Genomic DNA, 21,816 nt, shown 5'->3' on the forward strand with positions numbered 1-21,816 from the left:
TGGCTAAACCAGGTCTTCTTTAGTTTCAGTTAGCATGGAATATCTTTTTCCATCCTTCAACTTTCAGTCTGTGTGTATCTTTGTTGGTGAGATGTGTTTCTTGTAGGCAACAAATAGATAGATCTTGTTTATTCATTCTTTCAGCCAGTCTGTATCATTTACTGGAAAGTTGAGGCCATTTACATGAAAGATGACTATTTTTTTAAAGATTTATTTATTTATTTGAAAGGCAGAGTTACACAGAAAGAGAAGGAGAGGTAGAGAGAGTCTTCCATCCACTGTTTCACTCCCCAGTTGGCTGCCTTGGCCAGAGCTGCAGTGATCTAAAGCCAGGAGCTAGGAGCTTCTTCCAGGTCTCCCATGCAGGTACAGGGGCCCAAGGACTTTGTATCTTCTACTGCTTTCCCAGGCCACAGCAGAGCACTGGATTGAAAGTTGAGCTGCTGAGACTTAAACTGGCACTCATATGGGATGCCGGCACTGCAGGAGGCAGCTTTACCTGCTACGCCACAGCTCCAGCCCCGATCAAGGTGACTATTGATAATTAACAATTTGTCCCTGCCATTTGTGCATTAATATTCCTATTGTTTACTTTGGATTTCCTTTGTACCTTTACTTGGAGATTTTCTGCCTTCACATTCTTTAATATTGATGATCATATTTCTGTGTTTGCGTATAGCACATCCTTAAACATCTTTTGTAAGGCTGGAAGAATGGTGACAAATTCTTTTTTTTAAGATTTACTTATTTGAAAGTCAGAGGAACACTGAGAGAAAAGGAGAGACAGAGACAGAGGTCTTCCAAACCGCTGGTTCTCTTCCCAATTGGCCACAACAACCGGAGCTGCGCTAATCTGAAGCCAGGAGCCAGGATTTTCTTCCGGGTCTCCCACGTGGGTGCAGGGGCCCAAGGACTTGAGCCAGTTTGTACTGCTTTCCTGGGCCATAACAGAGAGCTGGATAGGAAGTGGAGCATCCTGTACTCAAACTGGCACCCATGTTGAATGCTGACACTGTGGGTGGCGGTTTTGTCTACTATGCCGCAGTGCCAACCCCAACAAATTCTTTCAATTTCTGTTTGTGGTAAAGAGTCTTTATTTACCCTTTATTCAAAAATCAGAACTTTGCTGGCTATAGTATTCTGGGTTGGCAGGTTTTTTTTTTTCCCTGTTAAACTTGCAAACTTGCACTATATCTCACCATTATCTCCTAGCCTATAGGGTTTCTGATAAGAAGTCCGGAGCCAGGAGCTTCTTTCCAGGTCTCCCACATGGGGAACAAGTTCCCCAGGAGTTTGGGCCATCTTCCACTACTTTACCTGGTGCATTAGCAGGGGAGTGGAATGGAAGTGAAGCAGCCAGGACTTGAACCAGAGCTCACTTGGGATGCTGGCACCACCAGCTGCGGCTTAACCTGCTATGCTACAGCACTGGCCCTGATCATTTCCTTTGGTACAGATGTTTCTAATTTTAATGTAATTCATGTAAATAAGTCTTTGTTTTATGAGTAATATTCTTGATCTTTACCTGCCACCAAGGTCCTGCAGTTTATTTCCTGTGTTATCTTCCAGACGTTGCACTATTTTATTTTTCACATAGATTATTATCTTCCTGGATTTAATTTTGGTGCAAGGTACAATATAGAAGTCAGTTGTTTTCCCATATATATAGTCAGTGACCTTCACCAATTATTGAAAACATTCAATTATTAAATAAACTTTTTTTTAAAAAAAGGAAAATATTATTTGAAAAGCAGAGTTATAGAGAGGCAGAGAGAGAGAGATCTTCCATCTGCTGGTTCTCTCCCCAAATGGCTGCAATTGCCAGAGCTGAGCTGATCTGAAGCCAGGAGCCAGGAGCTTCCTCCAGGTCTCCCACATGGGTGCAGGGGCCCACAGACTTGGGCCATCTTCCACTGCTTTCCCAGGTGCATTAGCAGGAAGGTGGATCAGAAATGGAGTAGTCAAGACTTGAAACAATGCCCATATGAGATGCTGGCACTGCAAGCTGGGTCTTTAACTCGCTGCCCCACAGTGCTGTCCCCTGTTAATATTTTCTTTCAGTGGCACCCTTGTCACAACTTAATTATGTATATATATATATGTATATATATATATGTATTTTTACTTCTAGACTCAACCCTGATGCTTTGATTTCTTTGTCTAATTTTGTGTCACTTCTGACAATATTGAACTTTACCTGAGCTCTGTAGCCCAGAAACACAGGGACAGAGGAATCCTGCATGCTTCTCTTTCTCAGAAATAGTTTATTGCAAAGAACAATTCTTCCCCAGATGACTTAGATAATACTCACCTTGCCAGTTTGACTTGAGAGCACTAATTGCCACATATTCATCCTAAATGCACCTGCTAATTGAAGTGTCTATCTGTTATTTAAATACCTTTATAAAAAATTAGACTTCTTATACTTCTGTGCTAAGAGCCAGGTACCCAGGCAAAACTTCTGCAGAGCCTGGGAGATTGGGCTGCTTTCTTCATTGCTTAACTTCCAATGAAATGGCTCCAAAAGAACTTAAGGAAAAACTTTGATTTTTAAAGCAGGTGAGAATCCTATTTACTTTTTAAATAGTATTTTATATAGGTACATATATTACACGTACACACATTTGTATGAATCTGAAAAGGATAGAAAAGAGTTTGTCACTACAATTTCTCTAATGGAAATGCTTCAAGGAAAGTGAGGTAGGGGAAATATCTTTCCCACACTTACCCTTACAATCTCACCTTTTTGTTATTTCAGACACACTCCCTCCAAATTTCCATTTGTGTTACAGAGGTGTTTAGCTGAAATATTTATCTGAATCGAACCATCAAAAGCAAGTATTTATTAACTGACTTGATCAATTTAATTAAGCTTGTCTCCTCCCACAAGAACCTGAACTTTGAACCTTCAGCCACCCAAAGTGGCATGCAGAATAGCTGCTCCTTAGCTTTCCTTACTTTGCCCTATAAAATAAATAATACTCCAAAGAAAGATAGTCCCTGAAGCTTATTTTCTTTTTCCTATAAAAGAAGAGCTATTGATCTGGCACTGTGGTATAGTGAGTTAAGCAACCACTTCGAATACCTGGCATCTCATATCTGGGTACTAGTTGGAGTCCCAGCTGCTCCTCTCCTGAACCTGGTTCCTGTTAATGTGCCTGGGAAGGTAGCAGATGGTGGTACAAGTACTTAGGCCCCTGCCACCCCTGCGAGGAGACCAGGATGGAGTTGCTGGCTCTTCTCTTTGGCCTGGTCCAATCCAGTGGCTGCTACAGCCATTTAGGAAGTGAACCTGAAGAAAGAAGATCTTTGTCCTTTTCTCTGTTGCTGTGCCTTTCTAATAAATAAATCTTTGAAAAAGGAAAGAAGGGAGGAAGGAAGGAAGCCTGTTTCCACCTGACCCCTCAAATGTTTGCATCTGATCAGAACATTCTTATTCCAATAGTCTGCTGCCCCTTGTTGCAGTTTCCTTTTGAATAATTTCTATCTTTGGTAAGTCCAGTTTTGTTTTCATTTAACAATACCCATGCCTTACTTGCTATCATGGCTTTAAAATACATGTTAATATCTGGTTCAGTAAATTTTTCCAGTTTGTCAATGCAGAGTTTTTATTTTGGTGAACTTTTCCCAAGGAAATTATTCAAAGTAAATCAAATAGTTCATATTTATCACATTATCTATCAAAACTGAAATGCATAAATTGTGATTGATTTAAAAAGTAGACTAAGTTTCCCTTAAAACAAATGACCAGATAATGATTCAAGGACAACCACCATACCACTCAACAGGCCTTAAATGATAAAATTTAAGAGAGAGAAATAAATGCTAAAAAGACTAGATTCAAGCCGGTGCTGCGGCCGGCGCACCACACTGATCCGATGGCAGGAGCCAGGTACTTCTCCTGGTCTCCCATGCAGGTGCAGGGCCCAAGTACTTGGACCATCCTCCACTGCATTCCTGGGCCATAGCAGAGAGCTGGCCTGGAAGAGGGGCAACCGGGACAGAATCCGGCACCCTGACTGGGACTAGAACCCGGTGTGCCGGCTCCGCTAGGTGGAGGATTAGCCTGTTGAGCTGAGGCGCCAGCTTCCCACTACCTTTTGAAGATATGTGTGTATGTGTGCATATATGTAGACAGACAGACATAGCATGGGGCAAGACAAACTGACCATCTTCCCCCACCCCTCCCCCAATCCCTTGAGATAATCTCCCTCCTCCAATACGTGTTTATTCTGGTCTGCGCTGGGCCACACATGGAAAGGGAACCTCGTCTGACTTGCGTACTCACTGAGGAGGCCAACATTCCTCCACGTCCCCATCTCACGCCCACTCCAGGGTCTGCCTCGGGAAGTGCTGCAAGGCTGGGGTGCAGTCAGGCACCAAGGCCCTGCCTGTGGTCCTCAAACACGGGGTGTGACTAAGAAGGAGCTGGAAGCCCAGGTAGCAAGACTCTGCCGGCCAGAGGAGAGTGGTAGGTGAGGGGAGGGACAGAGCCCAATACAGCACTTGCCTTCCCCCGCCCCCTCCAGTTCTGCTGCTTCCAGCAGGCATGCAAAGCCCAGGCGGAAAACCAGGAACCCGAGGAGGGGAAAGAGGAGAGATGGAGGCAGAAGAGAACAAGGCTGGGGGCTCAGGTCACGCAGGTCAGGCCAGCGCTGGGGCCCCAGGAGTGGGACGGGAACTGTGACTCACACCTCTCTGCTCCCTGACAGATGAGGGTGAGAAGGGCAGCGGCAGTGAAGACGCATGCTCGGGCAGCGAGAGTGAACAGGAGAGGGGTGACAGGGATGAGGCGAGTGACAAGAATGGCAGTGGCGAGCAGGAGAGCCCAGGCCTCCTGGGACAAGCAGATGATCTGGCTGCGATGCCGATCTAGAGGACGATGCCGACTCTGACGAGCACGATGAGCCTGTGGTGCAGTGACAGTGACTCGGACAGCAGCGGAGACGCAGGTGCTTAGCGGAATCACAGGCAGAGCGCCAGTCCCCGCCCCTGTGGCAGGGAGCACTTGGCCCAGGGGGACAGCAGTGAGCCTGCAGCCTCTGACTCCCAGGAAGCCGACAGTGCCTGAGCCCCAGGGCTGGCACAGGCACCGTTACTGATCAGCTGCACAAGATTAAAACTAGCGATGGACTCTCTACTGCTCTTCACCCGGAAAGAAGTTATTTACCCTGCTGCTGTGAATAACAACAACACAACAGACAAATCCCAAATCTCCAAGTGGAACCATTCAACTGAATGTTTACAACTTAATAAAACCCAATTGAAAAACAGGCAGAGTTTGAATAGACAGTTCTTCAAAAAGCATGTTCAACTGACCAATAGGAACATTAAGAAGATGCTTAATAACTACTAGTCATGTAGGAAATGCAAATCAAAACCACATTAAGCTATTATGTTGTATCTCTTAGTATAAAAAAACCAAAATAAGTGTAGGTGAGGATGAGCAGCAGTTGGGACCCTGTGCACTGCTGGTGGGAATTTGAAATGCTGCAGTCATTGCACAAGACAGCACAGCATGTTCTGAATACAAACACAGCACTCCTGTATGAACCAGCCACTCCACTTCTAGCTATGTTCCTAAAGAAGTGAAAGCAGGTTCCAGAAGCGAGAAATTGTGCAACCATGTAAATTACAGCATTATTCACAACAGTCAACAGGTGGAAGCAAACCAACATCCATCAACAGACAAATGGATAAATGTGGTAAATACATAGGATGATGGAATATTATTCAGCTATAAAAAGGAAATGCTGACATATGTTACAGGAGGGATGAACCCTAAAGACATTACATTAAATAAACTGGCTACAAAAGGGCAAATATTCTATGATACCTCTTTTAAGAGGTGTTAAAGTAGTCCAATTCATAGAGAAAGAAAGTAGAATGGGAGTTACCAAGGGCTGGGACAAAGGGAGAAGGGGGAATTGTTCAGTTGGTACAGGGTTTCAGTTAGGATAGATGAGAAAATTCTGGAGATGGATTGTCATGCAGTTATACAACATAAATGCTGATAGTGTTTCAAGATGGCAGAATAGGAAGGGAGCTTACTACTCTAGTCTAGATGAAGATGGTTAAGAAAAATAAAGGTGAGAGGCTGCAACCTCAGGGAACAGTTAGGGAGAAAAAGGCAGAAGAAACCATTAGAGGGACACTGTGCATCTACGTGGAGGGTGTGGATGCACACAACTCAGGACCCCAGCGACCAAAAGCCTCAGCACCAGCTTTGGAGTGAGGAGACACCAGACTGCTGCAGGCCAAGCCACTGGCAAGAAGGCTGTGGGAAGAGTCTGGTTTGAGTCTGGCTTGGAGCCTTGAGGGGGGACAGTGAACCTGCCAACCTAGAGGGAAAAAAGAGGGTTTCTGTTTCTCCCTGACCCGCCGGCACCAGTGGCCTGTCCTGTGACGAGCTGAGAGGGCAGGCAGCATTTTGGACACACATAACAGCCGCGCTCGCTGGTGTCTATGTGCCCAGCAACCAGCCGAGAGGAAACGCCCAAGTCTGGGTGGGATAACTGACAGGGGGCTGGGTGCCCGTAACTGTGGGAGCCTCGTGTGCTATGACTGTGAAAACACGGGCTGCATCGGAGGGCGCAGGGTGTGGCTGGGTCTCGGGGCAGTCACTGTGGTGGCTCATCATGCTGGAGGTCCCTGATTCCCTGGTGAGGGTCACTGCTACAGGATCCATGTCCACCCGAGGACTGCAGGGATACTTTGACACGATCAGAAAAGATCTTCACCACAAAACGTTGTAGTCAAACTCTCCACAGTAAAGCATAAAAGATTCTAAAATGTGCATGAGAGAAATGCCAGGTTACTTTCAGAGGCTCTCCAATTAGACTCACAGCTGAATTCTCATCAGAAATGAGATATATTCCAAGTCTTAAGAGAAAAAAACTGTCAACCTGGAATACTGTACTCTGCAAAGCTCTCATTTACAAATGAAGGTGAAATAAAGACCTTCCACAACAGAGATTGAGTTTGTCAGTACTCGTCCAGCATTACAAAAGGTACTTAAGGATGCACTACACACAGAAACATGGTCATCACTATGAGAGAAGATGAGGGCAGGATATCTCCCAGTAAAAGTACAAAGGAAATCCAAAGTAAACAATAGGAATGTTTATGGGGAAATGGCAGGGCCAAGTCCTTACTTATCAATAGTCAACTTGAATGTAAATGGCCTCAACTCTCTAGTAAAAAGGCACAGACTGGCTGAATGGATTAAAAAACAAAACCCATCTATCTGCTGCCTACAAGAAACACATCTCACCAACAAAGACACATGCAGACTGAAAGTCAAAGGATGAAAAAAGATATTCCATGATATCAGAAAGCTCTCTGCTATGGCCTGGGAAAGCAGGAGAGGATGGTCCAAGTCTTTGGGCCCCTACTCCCACGTGGGAGACCTGGAGTTAGCTCCTGGCCCGGATCAATGCAGCTCCGGCCATTGCGGCCAATTGGGGAGTGGACTATCAGATGGAAGACCCCCCTCTCTCTCTTTCTCTCTCTCTCTCTCTGCCTCTCCTCTCTCTGTGCAACTCTTTTGAATAAATAAATAATAAATAAATCTTTTAAAAAAAACCTACTTTCAGCAATGGACAGATCAAGCAAACAGAATATCTGCAAGCAAACAGTAGAGTTAACACTATAGACCAAATGGACCAAACAGATAACTACAGAACTTTTCATCCTACAAATGCAGAATGCACATTCTTCTCACCAGTGCATGGAACCTTCTCTAGGGTAGACCACATGCTAGGCCATAAAGCAAGTCAAAGCAAATAAAAAAATCAAAATCATATCATGCATCTTCTCTGACTACAATGGAATGAAGCTGGAAATCAGCAACTCAGTAATCTCTAGAACATATGCAACACATGGAGACTGAACAATATGCTCCTGAATGAACAGTGGGTCACTGAAGAAATCAGAAAAGAAATTTAAAAATTTATGGAAATGAATAAAGATGAAAATACAACATAGCAAAACTTATGGGATATGGCAAAAGCAGTGTTAAGAGGAAAGTATATAGCAACTGGTGCCTATATCAAGAATTAGAAAGATACCAAATAAATGAGCTATCAATGCATCTCAATGATGTAGAAAAACAATAACCAAACTCAAAAACAGTACAAGAAAAGAAATAATGAAAATTAGAGAACAATAAAATTGAAACCCAAAAATTCAAAAGATCAGAGAAAAGTGAAGCTGGCTTTTTGAAAAAATAAAACTGACATTGGCCCAACTAACCAAAAAAAAAAAAAAAAAAGAGGAGACCTAAATCAATGAAATTGATATGAAAAAGGATATGGAATAGATACCACAGAAATAAAAACAATCATCAGAAACTACTATAAATAGCTCTATGCCAACAAAATGGGAAACCTACAGGAAAGAATAGACTCTTGGACACATACAACTTAACTATATTGCGCCATGAAGACATAGAAAACCTAAACAAAACAATAAGCAAAACAGAAATTGAATTAAGAATAACTACTCTCCCAGCAAAGAAAAGCCCAGAACCCAGTGGCATCACTGCTGAATTCTACCAGACATTTAAAGAAGTACTAACTCCAATTCTTCTAAAGCTATTCAAAAACAATTAAAAGGGACGGAATCCTCCTAAATTCTTTCTATGAAGCCAGCATCACCTTAAATCCTAAACCTGGAAAAGATACAACAGAGAAAGAGAACTACAGACCCGTTTCTCTGATGAATATAGATGCAAATTCCAATCAAATCCAACATCAGAAAGATCATTCACTTAGACCAAGAGGGATGGTTCAACATTCACAAATCAATGTGATACAGCACATTAACAAATTGAAGAACCAAAACCATATGATTATCTCCATAGATACATAGAGAGCATCTGATAAAGTTTAACACCCTTTCATGATGAAAACTCTAAGCAAATTGTATATAGAAGAAATATTCCTCAAGGCAATGTATGAAAAACCCAAGACCAGCTTCATAGTGAATGGGGGAAAGTTGGAAGCATTCCCACAGAGATCCAGAACCAGACAAGGATACCCACCCTCATTATTGCTATTCAATGTCACCCTGGAAGTTTCAGCCACAGTCATTAGGGAAGAAAAAGAAATCAAAGGGATACAAATTAAAAAGGGGGACGTCAAACTATCCCTGTTTAGAGATGACATGATTCTATATATAGGGGATCCAGAAGACTCCACTAAGAAACTACTGGAAATCATAGAAGAGTTTGGTAAAGTGGCAGGATATAAAATCAACACACAAAAATCAACAGCCTTTGTATACATAGACAATGCCATGGCTAAGAAAGAACTTCTAAGATCAATGAAAAAAAAATCAAATGCCTTGGAATAAATTTAACAAAGGATGGCAAAGATCTCTACAATGAAAATTACAAAACATTAAAGAAACAGAAGCCACAAAAAAGAAAAAAAAAAAAAGGAAAAATCTTCCATGTTCATGGGTTGGAAGAATCAGTGTCATCACATTGTCCACACTAGCAAAAGCAGTTTACAGATTCAATGCAACCAACCAACATGCCAAGGACATTCTTCTCAGATACAAAAAAAAAAATGCTAAAATTCATATAGAAACACAGGAAACCTCGAATAGCTAACGGAATCCTATACAACTAAAACAAAGCTGGAGGCATCACAATACCAGATTTCAAGACATACTACAGGGCAGTTAGAATCAAAACAAACTGGTACTGGCCAAAAACAGATGGATAGACTAATGGAATTGAATAGAAATGCCAGAAATCAACCCACGCATCCATAACCAACTTATCTTTGACAAAGGAGCTAAAATCAATCCCTGGAGCAAGGACAGTCTCTTCAACAAGTGGTGCTGGGACAACTGGATCTCCACACGCCGAAGTATGAAGAAGGACTCTTACCTTCACCTTATACAAAGATCTGCTCAAAATGGATTAAAGATCTAAATCTACGATGCAATACCATCAAATTATTAGAGAACATTGGGGAAACCTTGAAAGACACTGGCATAGGCAAAGAGTTCTTAGAAAAAAACCCCAGAGGCACAGGTAAGCAAAGTCAAATTGACAGTGAAATCACATGAAATTAAGAAGCTTCTGTATTGCAAAAGACACACTCAAAGTGAAGATGAACCAACAGAATGGGAGAAATTACTTGCAAACTATGCAATTGATAAAGGATTAATAACAGAATATATAAAGAGATCAAGAAACTCAACAACAATACAAACAACCCAGTTAAGAAACAGGCAAAGGACTCAAACGGGACTTTTTCAAAAAGAGGAAATCCAAACGGCCCACAGACACATGAAAAAATGCTCAGGATCACTAGCCATAAGGGAAATGCAAATCTAAACCACCCCTGTTAGAAGAGCTTTCATACAGAAATCAACAAATGCTGGCAAGAATGTGGGGAAAAAGGTACCCTAATCCACTATTGGTGGGAACGTAAACTTGTACAGCCACTGTGGAAGACAGTATGGAGATACCTCAGAAATCTGAATACAGACCTACCATATGACCCAGCCATCACACTCCTTAGAATTTACCCAAAACCAAATTAGCATATGAGAGAGTTATCTGTACCCTCATGTTTATTGCAGGTCCATTCACAATAGCTAAGATGTGGAATCAACTGAAGACTGGATCAAGAAATTATGGGATATGTACACTATGGAATACTACACAGCAGTAAAAAAAATGAAATCCAGTCATTTGCCACAAAATGGATGAAACTGGAAAACGCATCACTTAGTGAAATACTCCGGTCCCAAATGCACATACCATGTTGTCTCTGATCTGTGATAATTAACAGAGCATCTAAAAGGTAATCTGAAATAGTGAAATTAATACTTTGAGATGAAATAACTTTGAACAGCCCATGTTGACATTTGAGGAACATTTTTCTTCTTCATACAATTTGTTGAACTCTTTACATAGTATAGAGTTCACCGTATGTGTTATAAAGTTAACTGCAAATAGATCTTAGTAAAAAAATAAGAATGGGACTAGGAGAGGGAGGAGGAAAAGAGCTGGAAGTATGGGTGGGAGGGCAGGTACAATGGGAAGAATCACTACATTCCTAAAATTGTATTTATGAAATGCGTAAGTTTGTATTCCTTAAGTGAAAGTTTTATGGGGAAAAAAACTCTAAATAAAAAACAGCAACTAAAAAAACAACGTGAATGTTACAAAATTACACTTAAAATAGTTAAAATTATAAATTTTATGCTGCATTTTTCCATATATACACATAAAACCACCACATAATTACTAGAATAACTAGAAAAAAATTATATAACAACAACTTTTGAAGAAGATGTGAAGAAATTAGGACCCTCAGAGCTTGCTGTGGAAAAATAAAGTGGTACAGATGCTTTATAAAACAGTGCTTAAGGCCGGTGCTGCAGCTCACTAGGCTAATCCTCCGCCTGCGGTGCTGGCACCCCGGGTTCTAGTCCCGGTTGGGGTACCGGATTCTGTCCCAGCTGCTCCTCTTCCAGTGCAGCTCTCTGCTGTGGCCCGGGAGTGCAGTGGAGGATGGCCCAAGTCCTTGGGCCCTGCACCCGCATGGGAGACCAGGAGGAAACCCTGGCTCCTTGCTTCAGATCGGCGTAGCACACCAGCCATAGCGGCCATTTGAGGGTTAAACCAAAGGAAAGGAAGACCTTTCTCTCTGTCTCAAATAACAAAGTACTCAGCAATTCCACTCTGAGGTACATGCCCAAGAGAACTGAAAACAGATGTCAACACAAAAACTTGCTCATGAATGTTCATACAACAATCACGCATTATGGTCCCTAAGTGAAGACCATGTAAATTTATGCCAACTTATGAATGGATTACAACATGTGGTACACCCACACAATGGAATACCGAGGAATAAAAATGTTTAGGAACAGCCAGATGCATGCTACCATACGGATGAACCTTGGAAACACCATGCTAAGTGAAAATCAATCACAGGGGCCAGGTGCTATGGTGTAGCGGGTAAAGCCACTGCCTGCAGCACTGGCATCCCATATGGGCGCCGGTTCTAGTCCTGGCTGCTCCACTTCTGATCGAGCTCTCTGCTGTGGCCTGGGGAAGCAGAAGACAGCCAAACTCCTCTGGTCCCTGCACCTGTGTGGGAGACCCAGAAGAAGCTCCTGGCTTCAGATTGGCACAGCTCTAACCATTGCAGACAAATAGGGAGTGAACCAGCGGGCGGAAGACCTCCCTCTCTCTCTCTCTGCCTCTCCTCCTTTCTGTGTAACTCTTTCAAGTAAATAACTAAAAAAAAAGAAAAAAAAAGATTTAAATACTAACCAAAAGTCTCGTAAGGCTCATCGTCTTTCTTACTTTCACTGCCACTGCTTGAGATTTCGGAATTATCAGGAAACTCAAACACATCAGCAGGCTTGTGCTTCTGACCAGCTTTCTGGAAGTGAAGAAAACCAAAGTCACTGAACTGGTGCTAACGCACACCAGCAGCAAGCTGCTGGACTTAACAAGGACACTCTTGCTCCTGCTGCCGCCTAGAGAAGCTAGCCACTCTGCTGTTCTCCAGGAGACAGAGGCCTCTGGAATTCTAAGGCCGGCCTGGCAAACCTTTTCTACAAAGCACCAGAGAGCATTTCAGGCTTTGCAGGTCACAAGGTTTCCACTGCAGAGGGAAAGCCCGCAGGGACAGCGCAGCCAGGAATGCGCAGGGCCGGCTTCCCACACAATCTACTCAGAGATGCAGACCTCTGCATTTCACATCATCTTCATGGCACACAACATATCCTTTTTAGTTTATTTTGGCTATTTAAAAATCATCCTTCGTTCCCAGGCTTGTGTATAAAGAGGTAGTAGGCTGGTTTTGCCCCCCAGGCCATAGCTTGCCTAGATCCCTAAAGAGAACGGTGGGCTGTCTCCCCAGAAACATGCCTGCCACCTGGACGTGCACAGCTCTGGGAGCACAGGGGCTGACAGTCCTGGCTGAAGGAGAGCCTGTGTACAGTTCAATATACGGGTAAGGCTCCGGAGGCTGGGGTTCCGGAGGATGCCAGAGGCAGAACAGAGAACAAACGCACTCGCAACTGCCCGACCACCTGGACTTCATGTGAAATTCCAATGCCACGCGACAGGCCGTTGGAAAATAATTTGGAATTAGCTATCAAGAGCATTAAAGAAATGTACCTGCCATTACATACAGGTATTCTAAAACTCTCCTGAAGAAAAATAAAACTGTAACGTAGACAACATGGAACCTCATGAAATCACAAGCCATTGTCAGTAACACGGAGAAATGGCTGGGAGGAGTGGCAAAATTCAGAAAGCTGTACAATTTTTACACAGTGCTAATTATCTAGATGAAACAAATCTAGGCTTGGAAAAAAATGTTTCTAAAATGTTAACAAAGGTTCTTTTCTAACAGTGGAAAAAGTAAGAAAAGGAATAAACTTTTTTTTTTTACTACCCTAAAACAGAGCTTATCACGTGAAATACAGAAAACTCTAAGGTCCTCACCAAAGCTTACTTTTATAGTCAACTGTGAGAAAAATCACATTAAAAGCTAAAAAGAGAACTTACTTCTTTCATAGGATGTGTTCTTCTTAAAGTGTTCTTTGAACATACTGCACTGAAACAGGAAAAAATAAAAGTTAGGAAATATTTAAAGCAACCAGGGAAAATACCATAACCTGACTCTCTCCAAGTATTGTCTTCCCAAATTACACTGCTCAGTAGCTGTACTAATAGCGCGCATGCAATGGAACTAAAGTTATGACGAAGAAGCAGAACCCAGACCCTGTAAACATACGAGTCAAATTATATCACCAATACATATAAAGTGACCACCTCGGTCCCTCAAGATCATGGAAAACTTCTAATCCTGCTGTCACGCTGGCCCCTGCACCCGGATCTGTCAGGGAAGACTGACTCTCCGCAGAGCTGAGCCAAGGGGATGGATACCAACATGGATGAGACTCCTCACACCCATTCCATCTGCGCCTGGCCCGGGATCACACAGCTTAACAATCCTATGAAGTAGAGGGGGGCCGTGTGACAGCTCTGCACGGGCACAGAGCAACAGGCAGCCAGGCAGGAGAGGAGCCTGCAGGAAAACCCCATCGGTTCAAATCCACAGCCTACCTTCTTCCCACCCCATAACACTCTCCAGTGACCTTGGGCACACCGTAAAACAGATTAAGGTGCGGATCTTCTAGAAGTGAAAAGGAAGCAAATGCAACAACAGTGACTAGACTAACAACTGAAAACACCAGTGGCAAGAAAAACCTATATTAACATCAGCAGTCAGTGAACAAGCACTGAGCACCCTCCACAGCTGAGGCACTGCATGGGGTATTAGAGATACTTTAGTAGAATCCAGTACTAGTTCCTGGCTTTAAAATACACCTTGCAGTTTTCAAAGACTCCTTTGTGGAGGGCAGTATCAGATTAGTGTGTCTGAACCAATATTCTTCAGGTACTTTATTTGACATGATTTCAAACTGTCTCCCCTGTACCCAGGTTCATCAGTTGCCTTCACCGTCTCTTTTGCTTCCTCTGCCTGTGCAAGGTAAGCACTCCTAACTGAAGTACTTCATATGGCTTCCCTGAGAGGGCATGCACGTGCACAGTCATAGCGGATTTCCAAAATCTAGATATTTCACATTTGCAAAGTGATTATCCAACCTACAGTCCATGTCCAAATCTCATCAGCTCTCCAACACCCTTTAGGATTTTCACCCTAGCATTTTCTTAAAAGGGAAAATCAAGGGAACATAAAATGTAAGATTGCACTGGATAGGATATTTTCATAAACTTTCTGATTTGTTTCATGCGCACCTGCGTACTAACTGCGATGCAAAACATCATTGTGTGAATCACAGTTAAAAAAAAAAAAAAGAAAGCTGGAACACTGTTTAGAGCAGTGGTCTCACGCCTGGCGCCACCCCCAGTTTCTGGCTCAGTAAGTCAAGGGTTGGGTGGAGAGTTCACAGTTCTCAAGTTCCCACGCTTTTTCTGAGTCTCCAAACCTAAAATGGTACAACAAGTATTTGCTCAATGGCAATTTTATGATTCTGGTTATAATTCAGAGGTTCAGGAAAGCTAAATGACTTAGCAATGATGGTAACAGGGAAGTTTTAGTTCAATTAAATTTAGACGAGTTTATTTGGGCAAAGCAAAACCAGAAAGAATTAGGGAATGGAGCAGCCCCAGAAATATAAGCAAGTTCTGAGAACCACCAGCAACCTGAGCGATCACACATCATTAACTTAATTGGCTGCAGCCTACCCAATCAACCAATTGGTAACACCTTATCCAGTTCATTGCATACAGCCCAGTTAGTTAACTGCTACAGAGCTTTCCCCCAGCCACCTAAGCCCAGTGACCGGCTTGACGTTCAGTTCAAATCCATGGCCTCCCACAAAAATCCAGCAATGGCCACACAGTCAAGTAACGTTAGCAGGAAGCAGAAACCACATCAGTACGCGTCTTAACCTAAATTACTTCCAGCTGTCTCTTGCGTGTGCTCAAATCAAAAAATACGCCTTAAGCTGGAGTCCAGGTGAGGCTTCGTTCAAGATGGACGCTTGAGACAACCGTGTTTTCCTGTGCATTTTTGAGGGAAGGGCTCAACACATGCCCTAAGTCTCCATCTCTAACAGGTTTTTAAAAACCTTTCGGCGCCTGGATGCCCTGTAGACAACGCTAGAGAGCCCGGGCGTCCACTCACGAATCTGTGAACGACGAATACGACGTACTTTCCAATGCATGCCCCTTTTGAGAAAAGTTGCTCCCCGCCCTGGAACACTCCCGAAGGGGCAGCTCGGTCCCCGGGCAGGGGTGAGGGCCAGCGTTACAGTCTGCGCTTTGGGGTACGAAGGCAGACACGACCCGCAGGGCTGCAGCCCGTCACGTCTGGGGAACAGCAGGCACCAAGCGCCCGCGACCCTCAGCCACAGGAACCCCAAAGTCTCTCCCACCCGCCAGGCCAGGCGTCACGCCCTGACTCCTCCTAGGAAATCCGCACTGAGAGATGCAAACCGAGGCCCTGGGCGATCTGTCACTTCGACAAGGAAGCTCCACCAGCGCAGCCCCAAAGGCTCAAACCGCGTCAGTCGGAGCGGGACCCGCAGCTCTCACCCTGCAGGCCTCCGGGACCGCACCCGGCCCGGCGGAGCCATCTGGCTGCTCTCTGCTCCCGCGGCGCCCAGGAAACTCCCGCCAAGCCCCGCGCCGTTTAGAACGGCCAATCCGGGCCGAGCACGCGCCCCTCCTCCCCTCGGCCTGGGTCCCCCGCCCAGGGCCCGCGGCTCCCGTCCGGCCTTGGGCGTAAGTGAAAACGTGGTCCGGATCAACAACTGCAACGGAGCTGGAGGCCAGGCCTTCAAGCTGCCGCTGACGGGCCACCAGAAGGAATCCCACTTTTCCGGGTTTTCCCTCCCACCCTAGCCCGGGGCCTGTTTCTCAAGGCTCCGACGGGGGCGGGGCTAGTGCTGAGACGTGGGCGGGCGCGCAGCAGGAAGGGGCGGATCCCAACCCGAGGCCCCAACTGTAGCTTCAGTTGAGCTGTGAAAGCGGATTGAGCCACGAGGCCCCGGGGGCGTTAGAAGCAGCTGCCTGAGCCCTGTGTGCTCCTGCTTCCCTCCCCAGATCTCTGTAATGGGGCGGGTTCCTACCGGAGCCAATAGTCTGCGATTCTTTTCTTTCTGTTTAAAAAGGCGTTATAATACAAAAAGATGAATTCGCATATAAATAAGATGAATGTAAAAATATAAATCTATGAGAATGTAAATATAAAATGAACTCAAAATGGATCAAAGATCTAAGTGGAAGAGCTCAAACCACAAAACTCTCAGAAAGGAGGACCCTGCTGTGGCATAGCAGGTAAGGTCATCATCTGCAGTGCTGGCACCCCATATGGACACTGGTTCCTGTCCCGGCTGCTCCAACTCCGATCCAGCCCTCTGCTCTGGCCTGGGAAAGCAGTAGGAGATGGTCTAAGTCCTTGTGCCCCTGCACCCGTGTGGGAGACCCGGAAGAAGTGCCTGACTTGAGATCAGCGCACCTCGGGCCCTTGCAGCCAATTGGGGAGTAAACCAGCAGGTGGAGGATCTCACTTTCTCTCTCTCTCCCTCTCTCTCTCTCTCTCTCTCTCTCTCTCTCTGCCTCTCCTCTCTGTAACTCTTTCAAATAAATAAATAAATCTTAAAAAAAAAAAAAACTCCTTAGAAGAAAAATAATGCAAAAGCTTCACAAAATTGGTAATGAAAAGATCCTGGAGATGAAAACTGGATGGCTGAGCAGCCACATGACTCTGCTTAGTGCCATAGAACTGTTCAATTAAAAAACATTTAGCCATGAGCTTTTGGCAAAGAGGTTTAAGATGCCCGCTTAGGAGGCCTGGATCTCATTTTGGTGTGCTTGGGTTCTGTTCCCACCTGGCTGATTCCAGCTTCCTGGTAATGCAGCTCCTAACACGAGCTTCCTTGTTCAAAGAAAACTCATTTATTTGAGAGAGTGAGAGGGACACACACACACACACACACACAGGTCTTCCATCTGCTGGCTCACTCTCCAAATGGCTGCAAAGGCCGGGGCTGTCCCAGGAGAAGCTGGGAGCCCAGAACTCCTTCTGGGTCTCCCATGGGGACTCAAAACAGCACCCATATGGGATACCAGTGTTGCGAGCAGCGGGTAACTGACAGCACAGTGCCTGCCGTTCCCCAGCTGCCTTGTACTGTGCACTCTGGGAGGCAGTGGTGATGGTTTCAGTACTTTGGTCTCTGCCACCCACAGGGAGACCCAGATTGAATTCCCTGCTCTAGCTTCTTTGCCTGGCTCAGCCCTGGCTGTTGTGGGCATTTGGGGGTGAGCAAGTGAATGAGAGAGCTATCTCTGTCTTTCTCTCCCTCCCTTTCAAATGAACGAAATAAGTAATTTTAAATGGTTAAAATGCTACATTTTGTATGAATATTTTCACTACAAAATGCAACATGTGACATGCATACACAAGTATAAAACATATATAATGTAAAGAGTAGGGTGAGCGTGCCTACAACCACCACCGAGTTAGCGTACATAACTGGGATGCTGGTCTATTAGTCCTCTGAAGAACAGACACTCTTAGGAGTTTATGTTGATCACTCCTATGCTGTTCTACCGATACAACCCTGGATAATGTACCAATTATCGTATGTATCTAAATGACTTTTGTAGGTATTGGGAGTTCTATTTCTTACGTGGAGCTATGCTTTTTATATTTTTTATTTCATTTTATTGACAGGCAATTAGACAGTGAGAGAGAGAGAGACAAAGGTTTTCCTTCCGTTGGTTCACCCCCAAAATGGCCGCTATGGCCGGCGCACTGAGCCGATCCAAAGCCAGGAGCCAGGTGCTTCCTCCTGGTCTCCCACACTGGTGCAGGGGCCCAAGCACTTGGGCCATCCTCCACTGCACTCCCGGGCCACAGCAGAGTGCTGGACTGGAAGAGGAGCAACCAGCACTAGAACCTGGTGCCCATATGGGATGCTGGTACTGCAAGGCAGAGGATTAACCAAGTGAGCCATGGTGCCAGCCCCCAGAGCTATGATTTTTAGATTTACTCACATTGTATCCACATCCATATGTAGCTGAAGTTCATTAATTTTCATTGCCTTCTAAAATGCATTCAGTAACTATACCACAGTTAATCTTTACTTCTTGTGTACACATACATCAGTTGTTTTCAGTCTTGGTATCATCAACAAGGTAGTCCTGAACATTCTTGTGCATGTGTGCATGCATGTCTCTTTGAAGAAGCCTGGATCTTCTTCTGGGTCTCCCCAGTGGGTGCACTTGAGCCGTCGTCCACTGCATTCTCAGGAACATTAGCAGAGAGCTGGGTAGGAAGTGGAGCAGCCGGGTCTGGAACTGGCACCCAAATGAGATGTTAACATCACACGTGGGGGCTTTACCAGCTACACCATACTGCTGCCCCTCCCCCCCCATTGCATTTTGATTTTCCTGTCCCTTAAGGTGTCATCTCTTCATCATTTACAGCTCATTCCCATTTCCTCTTCCATGATGCGCTTGTGCAGGCTCCTGGGCAGCAGCCATGAAAGGGTAATGACCCTTAGGGACTGCAGGTAATTTCCCCACCAACAGGAAGAAACAGGGTTCTTGGAGGGGACTGGGTTGGAAGCTCCAAATTCCAGGCAAGGGGGGATAATGAAACTTCTGTGCTTGCAGGCCTGAGAAATGAAACTTCCCAGCTATGAAGACAGGAAGAGTTTCAGCATGCTGGATGGAAATAAGACAAGCTCCCCCCAAGCAGGTTTCAGAATGAAAAGGAGTTCATAGGCTTGTCACCGGAAAGCCCTGGGCAGGCTAGGGCATCAAGCTCAGCTTCCCCCCAGGGTCCGGGAGGCATCAGCGCTTTGGATCCGTTTTCTTCTTCTCCTGGTTCATCAACTCTTCATCAGACCCCAACCCCCGTGTGCCTGTGCCACTATGGAAGCTGTGACTCTCCCTCCCTCCTCCCCTGGCCCAGGCTCAGGGATCCGTCACTCTATGCTCTACTTCTATGATGTCAGCCCTTCTGTGATCCCCACACAGGGGAGATGGCCCAGCGTTTGTCTTTCTGTGAGAGCCACCCACCCGTCACCTCCATCACCTGCCCAGGGTGCACACAGGGACCAAACATCACACGGGACCAAAGCCATGCACACATGGTGAATTTTATTCATGAGAAGCATGTGCAAATGCTCAAGAAAAGTTCAGTCAGCTCAGCGGATAGCTCCTGGAGACGGGGGCGGGGCGAGGCTACTTGGGGACCACTCTGCAGCAGCTGCCAGGGCTGCTCACTTGGGATGGCAGGATGCAGCACGCCCTCAGCAGGAACCGGAGGATCCTCCTGCCGACCCCGCGACGGCCCTGCCTCTTGCCCTGGGCGCTGGCCTTGGTGTCTGTGGTGTCAGCATCCTTGGGCTCACGGGCTGTGGCGGCGGCGGCTTCTGGCTCTGCAAGGTCCACGTGGCTCCCGGCACTGGGGCTGGAGGGCGACGCTTCGGAGGCTGGCTCAGGGGCGGCGCTGGGAACAGGGCTCCACTCTTGCTGTGGCTGGCCTGGTAGGAGAGAGTCAAGTGTGGGGTCACCTTGGGGGCCTTGGGCTCAGCTCCTGGAGGCCCCGAGGCAGGGGGGAGGGTAAGACTCACTGGAGGCCTGGGAGGAGTTGGGGGCGGCGCTGGGAGCAGGGCTCCTCTCCTGCTGTGGCTGGCCTGGTGGAGAGAGTCAAGAGTGGGGTCACCTCGGGGGCCTTGGGCTCAGCTCCTGGAGGCCCCGAGGCAGGGGGGAGGGCCAGACTCACTGGAGGCCTGGGAGGAGTTGGGGGTGGTGCTGGGAGCAGGGCTCCTCTCCTGCTGTGGCTGGCCTGGTAGGAGATAGTCAAGAGTGGGGTCACCTCAGGGGCCTTGGGCTCAGCTCCTGGAGGCCCCGAGGCAGGGGAGAGGGCAAGACTCTCTGGAGGCCTCGGAGGAGTCGCTTTGTGCGGAGGAAATATTGACAGACATGCTTTCAGAGGACACTGATACCACACACAAGCGGTCCTTCTCTGTGGGGTGGCGCTCCCCGCCCTGTGAGGACTCGGGCAGGGATGCAGGGCCCTGGGGCTAAGGGCCTGGCGTCCCCTCAGTCCCCGTGCCTGGCAGCAGGCCGAGGCCCGCCAGGTACTCCTTGGCCTCTGAGTCGCGGGGAATGCCCAGGGGCTGCAGCAGGGTGACAGCGGCCTCCTTCTCCTCCTGGGTGGCTTCTCGGCTGGAATCGAACCACCAGTGTGCCCTGGCATCCTCTGCACTGGGCCTCCCCGAGGCGTGGACAGTGAGCAGCCAAGCCAGTAGCTCCCGAAGGGCCGGGCTGACGGCACGCGGCAGCACATAGCAGGCACACAGCACCGTGTCCTGCAGCTCCTCCGTGTCCTTGCCGCGGAAGGGCAGCGTGGCCGCCAGCATGGCAAACAGCACCACTCCCAGGCTCCACACATCAGCCTTAAAAGCGTCATAGGCCTCCCCGAGGAAAACCTCTGGTGCGCAGTACTCGGGGGTCCCCCAGAAGCCCCTTACCAGTGTGCCCTGCTCCAGCCGCAGGCTCAGGCCGAAGTCCGCCAGCTTGATGGTCATGTGCTCGTCCAGCAGCAGGTTGCCCAGCTTGAGGTCCCGGTGCACCACGCGCTGGGCATGGCAGTAGCTCACGGCGGCCAGCGCCTGGCCGAACAGGGTCCTGGCCTCGGCCTCGGCCAGGCCGCCCTGCTCAAACACGTAGCTCTGGAGCGAGCCCTTGGTCGCCAGCTCCATGACCAGGAACCGGTGCGTCCTCGTGTGCCGCTCCTCCAGCAGCCGCACGATGTTGTCGTGCCGCAGGCTCCTCAGGATGGCTGCCTCCCCCTGCGCGGACAGCGGGCTGCTGGGAGAGCAGTCTCGCAGGAGGATCTTCACTGCCACGTACTTGCCCGACGCCAGGTGCCGGGCCAGCTTCACCAGGCCAAAGCCGCCCCGGCCGATCACGTCCACAAAACGGATCCCATCCAGAGCAGGATGGAAGTCCAAGGGGTCTTCCATGATGCCGGTCACCTAACTACGCTCTCTCGACTCCCTAAATCACTCGACGCACACTAGCTAATCACCGATCCTCACTGCACTGCCTACAACACAAAGGGACCACGGGGGACTGACTACCCAGCTGACTAAGACACAGCACCAGCTACTCTCACTACTCTAGTGGCGAAGCCGCAAGCCTATCTCAATAATGCAGAAAAAACAAAGAGGAAAAGCCACTAAATCCTCGAACGCTGATACTTCTGAGTGTGCTAGCTG

At 46.8% G+C, this 21,816-nt stretch overlaps 3 protein-coding genes across 3 annotated transcripts in view; 1 reads left to right on the forward strand and 2 right to left on the reverse strand.

Moving 5' to 3' along the window:
* The window catches only part of LOC149127819 (uncharacterized), a 67,575-nt gene extending 56,402 nt beyond the window's left edge, over positions 1 to 11,173 (forward strand). Inside the window, exon 6 of the mRNA XM_089327012.1 lies at positions 10,600 to 11,173. Within this exon, the coding sequence (XP_089183138.1) occupies positions 10,600 to 10,614 (15 nt within the window). The 3' untranslated portion in view covers positions 10,615 to 11,173. The remainder of the gene's footprint in view (positions 1 to 10,599) is intronic.
* LOC149127820 (centromere protein U-like) lies at positions 198 to 16,416 on the reverse strand. The gene is made up of 4 exons (XM_089325757.1): positions 16,112 to 16,416; positions 13,553 to 13,601; positions 12,305 to 12,416; positions 198 to 12,118 (listed from the first exon to the last, which is right to left on the reverse strand). The coding sequence occupies exons 1-4, from the start codon at positions 16,150 to 16,152 to the stop codon at positions 12,033 to 12,035; spliced, it is 288 nt and encodes a 95-aa protein (XP_089181883.1). The 5' UTR covers positions 16,153 to 16,416; the 3' UTR covers positions 198 to 12,032.
* Positions 16,417 to 20,616: 4,200 nt separating this feature from the next.
* Positions 20,617 to 21,561, reverse strand: LOC138843077 (serine/threonine-protein kinase MARK2-like). Its single transcript, XM_089327013.1, has one exon. The coding sequence runs from the start codon at positions 21,559 to 21,561 to the stop codon at positions 20,617 to 20,619; it is 945 nt and encodes a 314-aa protein (XP_089183139.1).
* Between the last annotated feature and the right edge of the window lie 255 nt (positions 21,562 to 21,816).

Source organism: Oryctolagus cuniculus, chromosome 2 (genome assembly GCF_051225735.1).
Source record: "Oryctolagus cuniculus isolate XC-2025 breed Fujian yellow rabbit chromosome 2, ASM5122573v1, whole genome shotgun sequence".
NCBI lineage: Eukaryota > Metazoa > Chordata > Mammalia > Lagomorpha > Leporidae > Oryctolagus > Oryctolagus cuniculus.